The 18,371-nt window shown below is 38.2% G+C and overlaps 1 protein-coding gene across 2 annotated transcripts in view; it reads left to right on the plus strand.

The window, feature by feature from the left end:
* creb5b (cAMP responsive element binding protein 5b) overlaps positions 1 to 18,194 on the plus strand; it is a 74,989-nt gene extending 56,795 nt beyond the window's left edge. Inside the window, exons 8-12 of one of the 2 annotated variants that reach the window (XR_013284412.1) lie at positions 5,893 to 6,222; positions 8,965 to 9,192; positions 11,216 to 11,324; positions 13,016 to 13,335; positions 13,464 to 18,194. Coding sequence is in view for 1 of the 2 variants with exons in the window: in XM_077527986.1 (XP_077384112.1) it covers positions 5,893 to 6,222; positions 8,965 to 9,192; positions 11,216 to 11,324; positions 13,016 to 13,170 (822 nt within the window). In the remaining variant the exon portion in view is untranslated. Of the gene's footprint in view, positions 1 to 5,892; positions 6,223 to 8,964; positions 9,193 to 11,215; positions 11,325 to 13,015 lie in introns of both variants that reach the window. The other variant, XM_077527986.1, reaches the window with a different exon arrangement.
* The last annotated feature ends 177 nt before the right edge of the window (positions 18,195 to 18,371 follow it).

Here is an 18,371-nt window from a genome sequence, read left to right on the forward strand (position 1 = left end):
TTGTGTTTTCCTCACCGTCCCCTAAACCCCTCCCCTCAAAAAACTGACAAAATTCTGCACCCCGAACCCTACAGGCTAACACCTGTGCTTATTTAATGACTGTTTTCTGTGGCTGCCATGTAGAAATGGACAGTACTGTGTGTGTTATTAGAGTAAAATGCGTGTGGCAGCTCAGTTGTGGTACTCAGCACAGTCTGGCAAAATACAACCATGTGTTAGAGAGGCATCCAAAAAGCTGAGGAAGGCGTTTTAGAATGTTTATCATCACTTTGCTAGCGCCCTGTAGTTGCACCACTGTGGTTGTGGACACAAATATTGAAGTAGCTTTATGTTTGGTTCCACTTTTGGCTGAGTTTTTGGCCTGTTGTACGATAGCTGCACCTGTAATGTCACAGTAAGGGCTTTCTTTCTTTATTGAAAATTGGAATTTGCATGTAATTCTAGTCACATACAGACATTGCAAAAGTATTCAAGCTTTGTACTCAAGTAGAAGTACCAATTCGAAATAAAAGTGTTTTGCTGTAAGTTAAACAAATATGATCATTCAAAGCTCTGTAAAATGGTCAAATGTTCTGCCCGTAATCTTATTTGTTGTAAACGTTGTTTTAGTCATTATTCATTTTTTTAAATATTGGAATCAATATTGGCCAAAAAAAAAAAAAAAATCACATCGGTCGTGCCCTATTTATGGCTAACATTGATGCTAATTGTGTGTTAGCATTAAGTAAGTGTAAATTAGGTGTTTTTTTTAGTAAAATACACAACGTGGAATTGTTGGCATGTTTGCTGCCTCGATTTAATGCTCTGATTTTAAATGCAGTGAGTAAAAATAAAAACTGTCAAAAAAAAATTAATAAAATAAGTAACACAGAAATGCCGGGGGGTGATCAACCTAAGTACTGTAAAAAAAATAATATATATATATATTTTTTTTCCGGCTTGATTTTTATGTATTTTTTTAAACTCTGATTTTATTTTATTTTTTTAAATTGGCTTTTTTAAATTTATTTTATTTTATTTTTTTATATTGTGTGCTTCCATTGGTGGTGGCGTGGCTCAGTGGTAGAGTGGAAGTTTCCCAACCCATTAATGAAGTACTATTTTATTGTTGCCTTTATTATTATTATTATTATTATTATTATTATTATTATTATTATTATTATTATTATTATTATTATTATTATTATTATAGATGCAGCAGCCTTGGCCTTGCCTATCACCTTGTTGTCAATTGGCTGTTTTAAAATCCAAAATAATGCACAGTTAGTTATAGTTACCATCTAGTTCATCACCATCACCACTCAGCGTCCGTGCAACTATGTTTGACCTGCATCTGGATTTTGGTGTCTTGCTAATTCAATTACTGAACCGATTGCACCATATTACCAGCTGGACTTCTATCAAACATACCAATAAAAAAAAGCTGCCGCTGTTGTGGGTTGATGGCGTGTTAAGAGGAGGCATCTAATCTCCCTTTCACTCTTTCACTCTCTCACTACCTTTTCTCAACGTCCTGCTATCATGGCGTCCAGTTGGCAAGCATCCCCCCCCCAGATGCGCATGACGGCCATTTTATGTTATTTCTTACGATAACCTGACGTGACTCTGAGACTTGCGCTTGTGTCTGATTGGTTTCCTCTTACGCAAGAGGGGGCGGGGCCCACCTCCCTGGTGCGAAGTGACAAGTTGAAGGTTGAAGGGAATGTGTTTAGTAACGGCTGTCATCCTCAGAATTCATCCCGTGATAGGCGGACGACGTCCCCGTCGGCACCGCTCGACATGACGGACGTCTGTAAGCTTGATATGGTTTTGTGTCTTAGCCGCGTGATCAGTTTGTCGTAGTTTGTGATTTCTTCTTCACACTATTTCCTCTCCATGTGTTCCAAACGGTGGACAGCTGCAGGCCTGAGGCTGCATGCTGTGTGTTAGCATGGCCTCTGTGGTATTTTAACCCCGGTGGTCACAACACCGTGGAGCTGGTCCTCCCCCTCTGAGAGTTGACCTGTTGAGGCTGCGGTCAAAACGGCTACCAGGGGCTGAATTTTCGGATGGAATTGGAATAGTGAAAGAAAAACAACATGACAGGCATCTCTCGTATGACAAACTGAAACTATCCTCAGCCAAAACAGGCTTGACGAGGTCATCGTTTCACAATCCTGGTTTCTCTACAATACAGGATTTGGGGGTTGTGAGAATAGTTCTAAATCAAGGTCAGAAAAGAATGCAGTAGTGGACTTCTGGTAAAAAGCTTTCCAGTCGTGGATGGTGTGAGAGAGGAGAGGGCGAGCTAGCTGATGGTGAGCTCCGGTCGCGTATTGTGATCCGGACCAGCTGGATGACGTTCCCTGTGGGAATCATGAATGTAGAGGTTGTTAAAAGATATGGAGCCCTGGATGCTCCATGGACTTACTGACAGCAGCTGGGAGGAAGGGGGGAGGGGAGTTCACAGATGAAAAGTGTGGGATTCATGTCAGTAGCGTTCAAGTCTTTCATTTGCTAACTTTTATTTCAAAAATCATAAATCAAGCAAAATCTAAGCGCATTAGAGTTGTTTCCAATGCGCATTCTGGCCACTTGTGTTTGTGTATTATCTTGTCTTCATGCCATGCCTAGAAAAACAAACCTCTTGAGGAAAAGTCAAGCGGGTAAACACAAACAACACGAGCGTGAAAAGCGTCGAACCAGCGCCTCAGTCACAGCTAAGTAGACCACACGCTTAAGGCAACAAACCTCCTGCTGGGTCAACAGTCTGAGACTTGCACCTTGCCAGAGAGCTCATCTCATAAGCGGACACGCGTGCACGCACACGCAAAGAGGGAGGTTATTAGCAATATGAAGAGGCAAGATGTGGAATGGGCAATCAGGGAATGTAAAGCGGGAGAATGACAGGACTGAAGGGGAGACAGAGGACAGACTAAGTGCTTTGATTTGTTCCCCAGACGTATGGATTTATGGCGCTATTCATCATCTCATCTAGGCAGCGCATGGAACCATCGTAACTGTTAGTAATCAGCTTGATAAAAACATATCAGTTCCTATAAGCCTTTAATGATTTGCTTATGGAGAATGTAGGTTTGGCTTTTGACTAAATCCTTGATGACAATGGGATAAATGAGCAATACATCATCTGGGATATACCGTATTTTTCGGATTATAAATCGCTCCGGATTATAAATCGCACCAGCCAAAAAATGCATAATTAAGAAGGAAAAAATATATATAAGTCGCACTGAGGTATAAGTCGAATTTTTGGGGGAAATGTATTTGGTAAAATCCAACACCAAAAACATACATGTCATCTTGAAAGGCAATTTAAAATAAAAATAAAAGAGAGAACAACAGGCTGAATAAGTGTACGGTATACTAACGTTACATGACTGACATGCCTGGTAATGTCAGTAACGACGTAACATATTAAGAGTTTGTAGCGAGCAGTGACGGGAGTCGGAGGCGGAGCCAAAGGCCGGCGTTTTATTGACATCAGCTTCTGAGGTCTTAACAGCAACTCCCCATTCAGCTAGAAGCTAACAGGCTAACTCCCCTTTTCTACATAACAAAACCTTCCCACCCGGAACTCTCCCTTCATTCCAACGTTCCGCAGGTGAATTATGTTCCCATCACTACAAGTTATTCATATAACTCTAGCATAAAGAACATGCTAACAAGTTTACCAAACTATCAGTTTCACTCCAAATGACTAAATCCAATGAAATCTTCATCCTCCGTGTCACTTTTAAACAACTCCCCCAACTTGGGAGGTAGACAATGCAATGTTGAACTTATCAACACAGGCCTAGAGCGCCCTCTTGCGGTTTAGTGTGAAAATAACATGTGAAATGATATAATAATGTGTTAATTTCACACATAAGTCGCACCAGAGTATAAATCGCACCACCGGCCAAACTATGAAAAAAACTGCGATTTATAATCCGAAAAATACGGTATATTTATTTTGAAGGCAGTTGCCTGGTATGGATTGGAAATTATTGTTTTGAGTCAAGGTCCAACTAGCTTCACATTAAGCACTGTATCAAGCTAAAACACGAAAGTAGTGTAAGTATGCTAGCTCATGTTTACAAATATAACGTAAGCATGTTAATAACACTCTGGAAACAATCACTTACGTCAGCAAATGTAAACACAGTGGAACTAACGCAGAGATCCTGACGTGCTTGCCGAACTTGACTAGCACGTATGCTAACTCCGGGACGTATTTACCATTAGGCAAACATGGGCAATTGCCTGGTGCCCCATGATTTCCTGGGGCCTCCAAACATCTTAAAACACAGTAATAAAAATGTATTATAGATTTTGCAATTTTTATTAGGAATCAACGAGTACCAATACTAGGTATCAGTATTAAGGATATAACGATAATGGTGATATATTACGCGATATTAAAATTACCGCGATATTGTCATCTTGTTATGATAGGGAAATCCGTACGTCTCCGTTAACTCTTTTACTGCCACACGTTATCAAAAAAAAAAAAACTTTAATATGATCATTCACATCATCCTTGAAAAAGTTCGATTTCATCAGATTTCATCATGTTTTCTTGTCATTTCATACACCGGCAGTCCATTGAAAAGAGATACAATGCTGCCATCTGCTGGCCAAAGTTAGTGAGTGTTTTGGATTCCACAATGTATTGACCAGGCAACACTGCACTAAGATGTTGCACTGCCCATTGATTAAAATTTTAAAAAAAAAACATAGTTGATGTAATTTAACGTTTATGGCGCCATATATCGTGATTTTACGAATCGTTATTAAACGTTTTTGGAGGCCAAAGAGTTAAAAAACTAAACAAAAAAAAACATCACTTTCAGTATCAGAATCCATATCATGAGTTTTAATATATTATCATAAGCTTTATTATAATATCGACAACCTCATATCGAGAAAATATCACATCTTGACAATTGGATATTGTTAGATCCCTACCAGGCTGATATCCAGCCTTATTTCAAGGTAGGAGCTGCCATCTTGTGGTCATTTTATAATCAGGAACTAGAAAAGGCAAACAATAAGAAAAGAATATTCATTTCATGCAATTTTAAGGGAAAAAAAATATTAGGATCTACAGGTATGCCTTTAAAATTATCTGTAATTTTTTAGTGGGGGGGGGGGGATATTATGTATCAAAACAGTGATATCTGTTCTTGGTATCGATATGAGTGACTACTTAAAAGATGAGTACTTGTAGTGGTATCGGTCTGGGGAAAATCAGTCAATCATTAATAATTGTTTTAGTCTTAATTCAAGTGCTTAAAAGCATCAAAATGCTTAATCTATCAAGACAGTTTTGAATGCTCCCCCGTACCTTTTCATGACTAGAAAATCTTACTGTGCAATTGCAGACTTGATTCAGGAAGAGGGTAGCAAAACAAAATTCACTCGACGATTAACGATAGATTAAAGCAGTCAAAATGGTAAACAATATTAAATGTTGATTGTTATTTTCAATTACAGTCAACACACTCAAGTGATTTACTTATTCGCTAATAATCCTTAAGAAGGATTTTAAGGACTTTGACTCAAGAAATAGGGCAATTTGCTATTATTTTTTTGTTGTTGATGATAAACATTAATATTCAATAACGGTGATAGGTAAAAATTAAATTAATGTATGTTTTGCTATGTTCTACTTTCTACTAATTCGGTTAGGAATATTCAGGTTAAAAAAGAAGTAATTTCCATGGCATTGAGCGATTCACCTTATTGTTCTTCTTCTGGCCATAATATTGCATAGATTGACTCAACAGTGCCCCTTTTGGTTTCAACCAAGTACTACGTTCCATTTTGCATCAATGACTTTTAATTTACAATTTATGGACTAATTACTAATTACTCCAAAGATGTTACATAAATTTCCTCCTTTGCACTCAGAGACTGAAGGCTGCACTTTCGCACCACCCCGGCGCCATCGCCAACGGCAACATGAACTCCATGGGCCACATGATGGAGATGATGTCGTCGCGGCAGGAGCAAGCCAACCACCATCACATGCACTCGCACTCGCACCCGCACCAGCACCTCCAAGCGCCTCCCCACGCGTACCAGCACCACGGTCACCACCACCACAGCCAGGGCCACGGCCAGGGCGGCCACCATCACCCGCAGGGGCACAACCCGCATCACAACTCCCACAATGCCCACCTCCACCCCGGGCACCCGCACCAGACATCGCCGCACCCGCAGATGCACTCCGCTTCACAGGTAAGATTTCGCTTTGGTACTTGCCAGCCACGTGCTGCTTTTGGAGTATTACGATCATAATAGTTTAGTTCATTTTAGTTGTGTTCCTGTTAATAACTACCAGTGGGCTGACAAAAGAGTATCAAAAGTATTGACATTTTGATTTTACAATCAAATTTAGAACATTAACATCTGATTTTGGAAGCAATGATTTCAATATTGATTCACATATCATTCATGAACATAGAGAGCAAAAACCTGCTCTACTTAAAAGTTTTTTTTTAAGTAGAAATTTGACGTTAAGAAAAATAATATTCCAACAACAAAGTACAGTATATAGCAGGGATTTTAGGACAACTTAAATGACACAGTTTTCCATCACTGCTACTGGGGGGGGCCACGTAGGGCCACACACGTCCCACTGTAAATGCAAATAATGTCTGCCATCTAGTGGTGATTGGTGATATAACAACATAAAATGACATCCAACCTCTGTATATTTGCAGTTCAACACCGGGGAAATCGAATATTTGCAGATTTTAGTATGACGGAAGCGTAGAGCTGCCAATGTGGAGTAAACATTTTTGGCTGGCGAGTATGTTCGAACATTCTCGCAAATATGTTCGAACGTATTGAAATATGTTCGAACATACTCGCACATATGTTCGAACGTAGTCGCAAATACGTTTGAACATACTTGCAAATATGTTCAAACGTACTTGTAGGCTACCTGCTACAAAGTTAGCATACCTTCCCATAACGGGGTATTATTTGCGCTTGCGCGAGTGAAAAAAATGACGACCCTAAATCATGCACGGCAGACATAATAAATCATAAAATTTACGAATAAACACTGTTTTTTTGTCTACTTAATTTTCTAATGAATTGGTAATGTGGCCCAAATGGCAAAAAAAAATTGGGTTTTGTTTTCACTCGCGCATGCGCAAATAATACCCCGTGGCATTATGGGAAGGTATGCTAACTTTGTAGCATGTAGCCTACATGGACGTTCGAACATATTTGCGAGTATGTTCGAACTTATTTGCGAGTATGTTCGAACATATTTCAATACATTCGAACATATTTGCAAATAATAATTTCCCAGTGTTTTTTAAAGAATTTTTGGTGTATGTTACAAAAAAAATTTTTTTTAAATCTATGTATTTTGGAATTTTTTTCTTACTTTCTTTTTGTTTAATCAATCAAGTGGCCACGCAGGCTGTGGTTGCAGGACTGCGGGTTGCAGTTGCCCATCCCTGCCCTGTTGTATAATAATATTCAAATATTACTAAAAAGTAATAATACAAGCATAAATATGGTAACAGTGTTACGATAACAACAGTTGTGCATTGTGACAAAGCTTTATTTTTGCTTCTAAAAACATTTTATCTCATAAAAAAAAAGTATTTTCTTTTACTAAAATAGAATAAGCCTGAAGGCACATTAAGTTTTCACTCTTCTGTGTATTGCATACATTACTCCACTTTACACTCTGACTGTAAATACTTTTCGCTATTGTTTACAAACTTGCCTTTTTTAATATTTAATTTGTCTAATCTCTCTACTGTCATAGAGCTTCTTGTCTTATTGTTATCCTTTTAGCAAAGCCAGTTGCAGAGAAGAGTTCATGAAATTAATTTGAATGCTTGTAGGTTTGTTTTTGCTCCACACCCGTTGCTGACACCTTCCTGCAAATATATTTGCTTGTAGTATGCAAGAATGGCTCGCTCACAAGATTAAAGGGATACTTTACTTATTTAACCGTTTTTGGCAGTCAAACATTAATATTTTGCCTATAATAAATTTGATATTTTCATTCATTTTCAATTACACAAGGTACAATTAGTACCTTTAAAAACACATTTTGCAACTTGTTGGCGATTGAAAATGACATCACAAGGGCTCAGGTAACCAATCCCAGCTCAGCTTGTGAATGTCACATGACCAAACCTAGAAAACAGCTGAGCTGTGATTGGTTACCTGAGCCCTTGTGATGTCATTTTCAGTCGACAGCAAGTTGCAAAATGTGTTTTTAAAGGTACTAATTGTATGTGAAAAATAATGAAAGTATCAAATTAATTATAGACGAAATGTTAACTTTTTATTGCTATAATGGACTAAATAAGTGAAGTATCCCTTTAATAATAACTTGATTTAAGTCGCTTTGTCCTTGCGTCGTCTGATGCCCTTTGCTATGTTGGATAATGTATCGTCACTGCATCGGGCGATACGAGTCACCGTACGCTCCAAATGCGCCATTAATACATTAAAACAAGACTTTTGATGTATGCTTGGCATGCATTAAAGCGGCTTGTGTTTTCCGTGCTTCTCATAAAAATGGTAACGGTCCAAGCTGCAAACAGTCGACCTTGCCAAGTATATGTCAAGATCTGCCCGTCCACGTACACTTGTTGTCTGCTGCTGTTAGTCTGAGTGGAAGTGGGTGGTGGAAAAGTGGCTGACACCTCTTTAACTAGGTAGGCAGCTTGGTGAATCAGCCCAGTCACTCACTCATTGAAGCAGATGTTGTTTTGAGGCCAGTTGGCACACTTGAAATAGCTTTTGGGGGGGAAATGTATGGACGCTTGTTTGTGTTTGGAGAGCAGCAGGGTGGCTGCTGCAGTCAGGTGTCTGGATGTTTTCCAGCTGTGTCACAAAGATTGCGTCTGTGGTTGCAAGTTGGCAGACGTAAACTGTCTCATTAGAGAGCCGGGTTATGATTAATCCCCAAGCCGTCCCCCACCACCCCGCTCCGTGTTTCAGATGTCTCCTGCCACCCAGCACATGCAGCCGACGCAGACGCTTCATTCCCCGCCCCCGAGCGGCGGCCGGCGCAGGCGAGCAGTGGACGAAGATCCGGACGAACGTCGGCGGAAGTTTCTGGAACGCAATCGAGCGGCGGCGACGCGATGCCGACAAAAGAGGAAAGTGTGGGTGATGTCGTTAGAGAAGAAAGCGGAAGAACTCACGCAGACCAACATGCAGCTTCAGGTATCATAGTCAAACGACAGCAAAATGTATTGTTTTATTTTCAAACTACTTTTTGTAATTGTGGAATGAAGCATTCCCACATATGTTATTGTGATTTTTATTCTCCACACTTTTTTGCCGTGTAACAACTCCCACACAATATTTACGATTTACACTGTTCAAATTTCAACTTCACACCTCCCGGGGTATACATCGTCTGGTTCCACATTACTTACAGTATTTGCACAATTTAATGTTTAATATCAACCTTTCCCCATTCATTTTCAATGGGACAGCGATTGAACTTTTTCTAAGTATCACTTTCCACGCCCACTTCCATACATATAACTTATCATCATTACCAGGTGTCTGATACTGCTTGGTGGCACAGTTGGTAAAGTGCATTGTCCAGTAACCAGGTTATAATTTCATAATTTATCTCTCAATTTACTTCATAAGCATTCCACATGCATTCAAATCTTAGCATTCAGCTTTCAGCATTCCCACGCAATTTCTCCAGAAATTGCACTTAGTCTAGTTTTACCAAGAATGTAGAATGCTGGAGAATGATACAGTTTTTTGACATGCATCTACTTCCACATAATTCATTTAATTCACATCGTTATAATTTCAACATATTCCAAAAATTCACGTCATGAGGGCTATTATTTTTCACATGACAAATGTTTGTAGTTTTTCTGAAATTCAACATTTTTCACCCAATTCCAATTTTCCCCAAAAGATTGTTTACCTTTAAGCCATATTTAACATTACACATTTAGGTCGTTCGAATTTAAAATTTAAATCATTCGGCTCATTCAGGTCAGTCAATACATCTTGTAAACAATTTTCAACATGCCAAAATGTTGCATATATGAAAAAGTCCCAATTTTTCACCCCCCAAAAAAATCTCATATGACGACATAGTCTACATTATTCACTCCTTCCTCAATACATTTCAACTTCACCATGTTCAAACCATCTCAATTATTATTCTCATTCACAAAATTACTTTTTAAGCCCCAAATTCAAAATATTTACACATTCACCTATAGTTTCCACGTATAGTGACAGATTCAAACCATTCAAATTTCAATATCTTCCACTCATTTCCCGGTCGTTGTATCGTTCCATGCCATTCAATACAATTCTACATCATTCACAATCATTCCACATGCTTTAATGTTTTTTTCCTTCAGGTTTTCAGCCTTCACACACAACTTCTTCAGAAATTGCAAATGTCAAGAGTATAATGAGGATAAGTGAATTAAAAATGAATTACAACTGCATTCTTTATTTTTTTAAGGTGTTTAAACTGTCAAACAGCCTAATGTTTTACTCTAATAAACAAAGCTGTATTGCAAACCTTACATATACTCATTAAACACAGTCTGTCAATTGACGTTTCAGCATCTTAACTCATTTGCTCCCAATAACGTATAAATATGTTTTTTTATGTTCTAAGTGTCCCAAAGACGTATTTATACGTTTGTTTGTTTGTTGTTGTTGTTGTTTTTTATGCATCTCAACTCATTTGCTCCCAGTAATGTATAAATATGTTTTTTTTTAATGTTCTAAGTGTCCCAAAGACGTATTTATACGTTTTGTTTTGTTTTTATGCTAGCGCATACAGAAGGCTTTGATGCAGCCTCTCAACTGCAGAGAACGGTTTCAGAAATGGTAGTTATTACACAAACGGCCAGCAGGTGGCAGCAGAGCAAAGGAGATCAACCAGGGCCAGCGAGAAAAAAAGCTCAATTACTTACAATTTTAAATAGATTTGCGAAAACTGATGAAACTTAGCTCTCTTCTAATGCTAATTGCTGACGGAAACAGAACTATACTTTTTTTTCTGATGAAAGAATTGACTTTAATCTTTCTTTTGATGGATTCCATGTTTTTATAGCACTGGAACACAATATTCTGTGGGCCTTGCAAAATCAGTCAAAATCCAGTAAAACAGCCGGGAGCGAACGGGATTGCTTCTGTGAAAATGGCTGGGAGTGAATGAGTTAAATGATGATTGTGTTTGTTTTTATTCCAGAATGAAGTGACGATGCTGAAGAGCGAGGTGACCCAGCTCAAGCAGCTCCTCCTCACACACAAGGACTGTCCCATCACCACTATGCAAAAAGAGTCTCAAGGTTACCTCAGTGAGTCACTCAAACACGAACAACACACCAACAAACTCAAATATGTGTTGATAGCGCTGCTGTGGAGATGCTTTATTTAGTCTGAAACAAAAGAAGAAATCCCACATCTGAAAGGCGACGTGACAAATACGTCATGAGCGGTATTTTTGAGCCCCGCCCTTTGATCGGGATACGAGACATAATTAGGATAGCGAGCCTCCCCTGTGTGCTTCCACTGAGGAAAATCAGGCTCATATCCGTCCTGACTGAATGTTTCTTTTGTAAAGTAGAGAGCCTCCTCCCAGACTGGGCGAGACGTTCATCAATGATTCTTAAGCTGGGCGCACATGTCCACTTTAATGTGAGCATAAGTCAGCTGGCGTGTGTACAGAGACGAGTGATTCTATTTTCCATTTTTGTCTTATCTGTTCATGGTCTGTTTTTACAAGTGAGGCATTTGGGGTGATTTCATATTGTTTGAAATCTATCTAAAGAAGGTAACCTACAAATATGTACAATATGTCCCATAAGAGCATTTGTTCCGGTCTGCAATGCCGTTTTAATAGCAAATAAGTTTTTGTTCAATCTGAGGTTTTCGAGTGAATAAAATAAAATAAGATCATGAGAGGGTTTGTAAGTAATTTAATGCAAATAATTGCAAAAATAAATATCAGAAAAAAATTGCCTTTTGGGGGGTTATTTGATTGTCTATATTTTCTTACTTTGTAACGAGTTGTAACTTCTGAATATATGATAATGGTGAGCAATTATAATGTTGGTATTAAATTTAATTAAATTTAATTTAAATTAATTTTAAATTAAATATTAAAAATAATTGTCCAGACGAACCCATTCTTCTTATTATCATTATTTAATTGTTCTTAGTAAGTCCTAATCACTAAGTGAACTATTTTTAATAAGGAATCGTGGGCTCCTTGGGGCTAAATAGTACCTGCTGGCATCATTTTTTTTTATTAAAAAAATTTTTTAATGGAGAAATCTTAACCACAGTAAACCGTCAAACTGGTCATGTCAAGTTGTAATGTGTCAATATGTTAATAAATAAATAAATAATACAACTGGCAAATATGGACCATTTTGGCTGATTTTAAAATTGCTATTACGAATAATTTTGAGTGCCAAAGATATTATAAGGATTTCTTGGTAATTTGGGTTCTGATGAGTCAAAAATGGCATAAGTTTCTTTGAATTGTCACTATTTTTATTTAATTTTTTTTAAGATATTGCTATTTCTGGTGGGGGGTTTTTTGTTTTTGTTTTTTTCTTGGGGGGGGTTACAATTAATTGATTGACCAGTAATGTGCTTTAACAGTTTACGAAATTTACTTTTGATCGTTATTAAAAAAAATAGTGATTAGGCTTTGACATCACCTGTTTTTCCATTTACTGCTCATTTTTCCTAATTTTCGCGATAATGATTGCAGTCTTTCACGCCTCATAAAATTTGTAGCATAAAGAGAAAATCAATGTCATAACTTGCGTATTATTAGCACTTTCTCTAAGCAAAAATTTGGGACATCTCAATTCTGGGGGGAAAAAAAAAGTCATTTTCAGACTCAGCGACATCAAAATACCCTAAAACCTTTGAACCATCCATGGCACCAAATGTGTCTATGTGTAATCGGCCAGCCGATAAATCGGTCAGGCCCTAACCAGAAGGTCATTTACCATCCCCAGTCATGTGTCCGCAGGTCCAGAGAGCAGTTCAGCGGGAAGTCCATCTCCAGCTTGTACGCAGCAGCAGGTCATTCAGCACAACACCATCACCACCTCCACCACCACCGTAGGGGGCAGCAGCGTGCACGGACAAGCCAACAGCCGAACAGACATTAACCCCATCCACTAGGGCAGCAGATAGACTGGACAGCCCACAAGACCTCCCTTCACCCCAATACACCTCAGCGTTCTGAGACCCTCCAGCTGCACACATCGCCCACCGCCACCTCCCTAACTCCTCCAATCAAGAAAAACCTCAAAGGCCTCCAAGGCTGTTCTTTTTACAGTAGCCATGGTATGTATTTTTATAGATCCTATAATGTGTACATGTTTGACGGTATGTTGCCTTTTTTTTTTTTACATCTGCTTTTCTGAGTTACGTCGGCAGCGTTGCTATAGAATTTTGTTGTTGTTTGTTTCCAGTGTAGCGGTACAAAATGGACCAAAACGTTCATGGAACATGAGGGAAGAGACTGGAGGCTTTCATCTCTTAAACTTTCTCCGTTTGACCCATGGACTGGTCATGAGTCAAACGTTTTCCCACGTGGGCACCTAGCATGTTCTCACAACTATTTAGTAGAAAACTAGTGGAACTATTACCATATGAGAACAATTCATTCCAGAGCAGTTAGTGACCTCCAGTTTTGTTGGAAATTCCATGTTCAAAATTGAGAGTCAGACTGTCACGTCTTTGTACAAAAGCTACTAAATTCTCGTGAGAACAGTACGTCAAGTACATTTAGGTCCAGAAGTATTTCAGCAATGACATTCTTATATTTGTCTACAGTGGATATTAAAACAATCAATAAGTGATTGAACTGTAGATGACTTTAATCTATGATTTTTTTCACAAAAATACGGTACATTGGTGTCTTGACTTAACGGCCACGCCCTTTGGCGAAAAGTTACAATATTCGATGTGGGGCATGATCAACATCTTAAGACTTTTCTGACCAATTTTCAACTGGATCCCTTCAACGAGCTAGGCACAGTAGCTAAAAACGTCAAGTATGACATTTATTGTCACCACTAGGTGGCGCTAAATGTATAACTGAATTTTATTATATATATGTTTTCAGGCCGTGACTATTAAGTTGAATGAGAAGTTTGAGATTTTTTGAGCTTGTACATGGGAGTTATTAAACATTTTGTCTTTCTGGACAAAAGAAATTTGAAAGGCAATTTTTTATGCCCCGCCCCCGTCATATAGTATTTCGAATAGTCAAAATATTTTGCCCAGTTGTTGTCTCAGGTCTTGAGATGATACATGCCAAGTTTGAAGTCAATTGGATGAAAAATTTTTGCAAAGGGGGAAAAAGCATGACCACAGTGAATGTGCCAAAATGGGCGAAAATTGGACATTCAAAAATTCATAGCTCACTTCCTGTACATTTTAGGAAATGGCTTCCACTGACTTTTTTGTGCATCTCGGGGTGCTACACGTGCCTGACAATTTTCGTAGCTCTAGGTCAAACGGGCCGGGATTGGTTTTTATTTTTCTACGCCTATCACGCCTTCAATTTTGCCAGATATGAGAAAAATTGAGGAACAATATAGCCAACAATTTTTCCAAAAAGAGGCTTCAAGTTGGTTTGTTGTCATTCCCAGTTGCAGTTTATTATCAAACGGAACCTAAAACAAAGTTCGTTTTTTTTAAATCATATAACTTTCAGAAAGTCTGCTAGCTTAATGCGAACCCACGATGTCATCGCGATCTTCTTTGTTTATGTCGCTCTGTATTATACCGCCCCCTGGTGGCCAAGTTCGTGTGAGCAGATTAATGGCATTTCCGTGCATTACAAATTGTAAGCCGTTCTGAAGACAAAAGTTCAGGTAGCAGGACGCTAACATAAAATAGCTAATGCCATATTTTTGTGAAAACTCGTTTCCAGTCAATTGGTGTATAAAAGCAAAACAATCAACATTACTCTGTCGTTGTTTAATTGTACTTGTGGACCTGAATGTAAATCTGCACGGTGCGATGGTGTTGCCTTGAAATAAATCCCCACTATGGGCTATATGTGATCATCTTTTCCTTCCCTATCAGACCGTTAACATCATTGCTGCCAGTCTTAAAGAATCATATGAACTTCATCATGACCTTAATAGCATCTAGTGCTCAAGGGACAAGCAATACGGCGCAGTGTGGATCATGATCAAATATGTCCGCTAAATATGAACACTTGTGATAAGCGGCGTGGCAGCTTAAAGAGTCCCAACAATCTCCTCCAGGACCACCCCAAGCTTTAACTCAAGGGCGGGGAACCCTTTTCCTGTCAGTTTTTACAAAGTCCTCCAAGGGCCATATGACAAAATATGGTGCAACGATCAAACAATGAGCACTTTTTTTTTTTTAATAACTCCTCTGAGGGTTTTACTCATTTTTAGACTTGCATGGAAGGTTGGATCAAATCCGTAAGTGGATAATATAGTGCATGTAAGAGAGCATCTCTGTAATCCATAACTGGTATGATTTTATATTTCTAAAAGAAGAGCAATTTATGCCAGTGATTTCCCAAATGTCACAATGTGCCTCGGTTATTTTGTTCTGGCAATCTTCTTGACTTGTATCTATTTCAGCCTCATTATGCTATTGATAGTTTTGCCTCTTATTGGCTTTTGTCTTGGATTTCTTCTTTATTATTCATCATCTTTCTCAGGCCTTTTTCTGTTTTGTATTCAATGGCGACATACTGTACGCTCTCCCTTCAGAGGAAACGGGAACTTTTCTTTCATTTTGTGACCAGGAATGTCGATGTGAGCACCCTAAAGCACTGTGTTGTACAGTACGGTCAAGCAGAGCTGTCTATGCACTTTGTCCTCTGCCGTGCCAGAGGGTCGAATAGCCATATTTAAAAGAAGAAAAATAATTCCCTTTTATAAGTACACCAGCGAGAAACGGCTTTGGCTTCATCCATTGGGTCTCAGTTGAAGGAAGTTTACTTTGTGAAGCAAAATTCTTCTGTTACTATCTTGCCTTTTTTTTTTTTTTTTTTTCCTTCAGTAGTGAGTGCAGGAGGAAAGTTTGTTTCACCTTTAAAACGCTCACTTCTTGATAATTACACCAGTGGTTCTCAAACTGAGCTGCGGTCCGGGAGTTGGAGCTTGGGGGTCCGCAAAATAATTTGAAATAAATTATATAATTCATTAAAGTGCATACCTCCATTTGGAGGAAGACACGACAATAAAATAAATATAATAAACCAGTTACTTGTGCCTAGATTATTTTAGGGCCAATTAGACTGGGGAAACGTTTGTTTGTTTGTTTGTTTGTTTGTTTTTAATTAAAACTAATATTGGCATGCTAATTCCAAAATTGCAGTCAGTATCTTTTTAGTATATAAATTTTTTTTCATCACCGACTAACCTCCAGATAAGCCAAATTCCACTGTATTAACACATTCATTCCCAGACCAGCAAAAAAAAATGCATCATTTGACGTCTTTTTCCGTCAATGGCAGTGAATGAGTTAAGTAGTGTTGTTCCGATACCGATACTGGTATCGGCAGATGTGCCGATACTGCATTAAAACAGTGGTATCGGTATCGGTGACTACTCACAAGTAACATGCCGATACCATTAATTCCAGAGCTAATACAGGATTTTGGATGCAGCATCTTGTCTCTTGCTGGCGCACGACATTCACTGATATGTGACATGTTCGCTGCATGCCGATCTAAGATTTCCTATTGGCCCTTGAATGCTCTGAACCAATGGTAGGACAGCTTTTTCATGTTGAGGAAAAAAAAACTTAAGTATCGGTATGGTATCGGTATCGGCCGATACTGCAAAGCTGGGTATTGGTATTGGTATCGGGGGCCAAAAAACAGTATCGGAACAACATTAGTATTAAGACTGTAGTAAGAAAAACATAAATGTTGTAAGATTGCAAACATTTTATCCCAACAATGCACCTTTGTTCTTGTAATAATTTTTTTTTTAAATATTAAAGCAAAAGACAACCCAAAATGTATCTTTACCATAATTTGTTCTCTAGAGCCCCACTAGTCTAACTAAACACAGTATTCTGATTAATATTGCATTTGTGGAATATGAATTAAGTAGCAAAGTCCAAACAATTTTATGCATCAGTGGCGGCCATTTTGCCACTTGCTGTTGACTGAAAATGTCATCACAGTTGCTCAGGGTTTGGGTAACGAACAATCAGGGCTCAGCTGCAAAATTCACACGACCAAACTCAGAAAGCAGGTTAGCCATAATTGGTTGTTACCTGTGCAACTGTGATGTCATTTTCAGTCAACAGCATGTGGCAAAATGGCCGCCATTTTACAGAAAAAAAATAAATAAATAAATTATGACGTTACAACTTTTCTTTTACGAAAGTCCTAATTTGTTTTCATAGTACTATGATTTATTTTTATTTTTCAATAAAATAAAATAAAACACTGTAAAATTCATATGTAATTTTGGGAAACAGTTAAAAAAAATAAATCCCTGGACCCACAAGGTTTGAGAATCCCTGGATTAGAGCATTCCAAGTCAAGCCCCTATATGTGATAATTCAACTGGAATAATTCGGAAGATGTCACTATGGAGTGGGGGGGGGCTTTCTAGTTTTAGTCCTCAGGGCAATGCAGTACTTAAAAAAAAAAAAAAAAAAAACTTATAAGTGTTCGTTATTATACATTATGAGCATTTGTGGGCTTTTTCTTTAAAATAACAGTTGTTTTTATTTGGAATGACATGACAGGTTGTATGAAATGCAGTAGGAAAGAAAATGCTATGTGATGCTTTACATGCAAAAAAACAAAAACAAAAAAACTTCAATGCAACTGTTTGTGTAAAGAATAATTCTTATGCGTTCATACTTGTATAATTTTAAGTGTAAAACTATAAATAATGTACATAAGACCATGAATTTCTATAATCATGTACATGTAATGCAACTACCTTTCTTTTTGAAGGGAATACACATGTATGTTTGCATACAGCACTTGTTGCCTTTTGTCATACGTCGAGGCTCATTTCAGCGCTTAAAAACGTTGTTTATACGTCATGAACTGACTCTGACCCCTCGCCTGAATAACTTTGTACACTTTCTGTGTCCCCATGTCGACTTGTTTTGGCCATTTGTACAGATGTTCAACATTATCGCTGCAGTTACGTTCGGAAAATAAAGCACTTGCTCTGCAACTTGCAGCTAAGAGATTTGCTTGAGTTGACTTCATAACTGGCTAAGTGGAAAAGTGCAAAACAAAATCATCCCAGTTGGTTTTTATGACAGAGCTGCTTATTAGTAGAGCCTAAAAAGTTCTTTTTTTTTTTTTTTTTAAATGTGTGCTGCAATACATTACCGAATACAATTTAACT

This window comes from Festucalex cinctus, chromosome 7 (assembly GCF_051991245.1).
Source record: "Festucalex cinctus isolate MCC-2025b chromosome 7, RoL_Fcin_1.0, whole genome shotgun sequence".
In the NCBI taxonomy this organism is placed as follows: domain Eukaryota; kingdom Metazoa; phylum Chordata; class Actinopteri; order Syngnathiformes; family Syngnathidae; genus Festucalex; species Festucalex cinctus.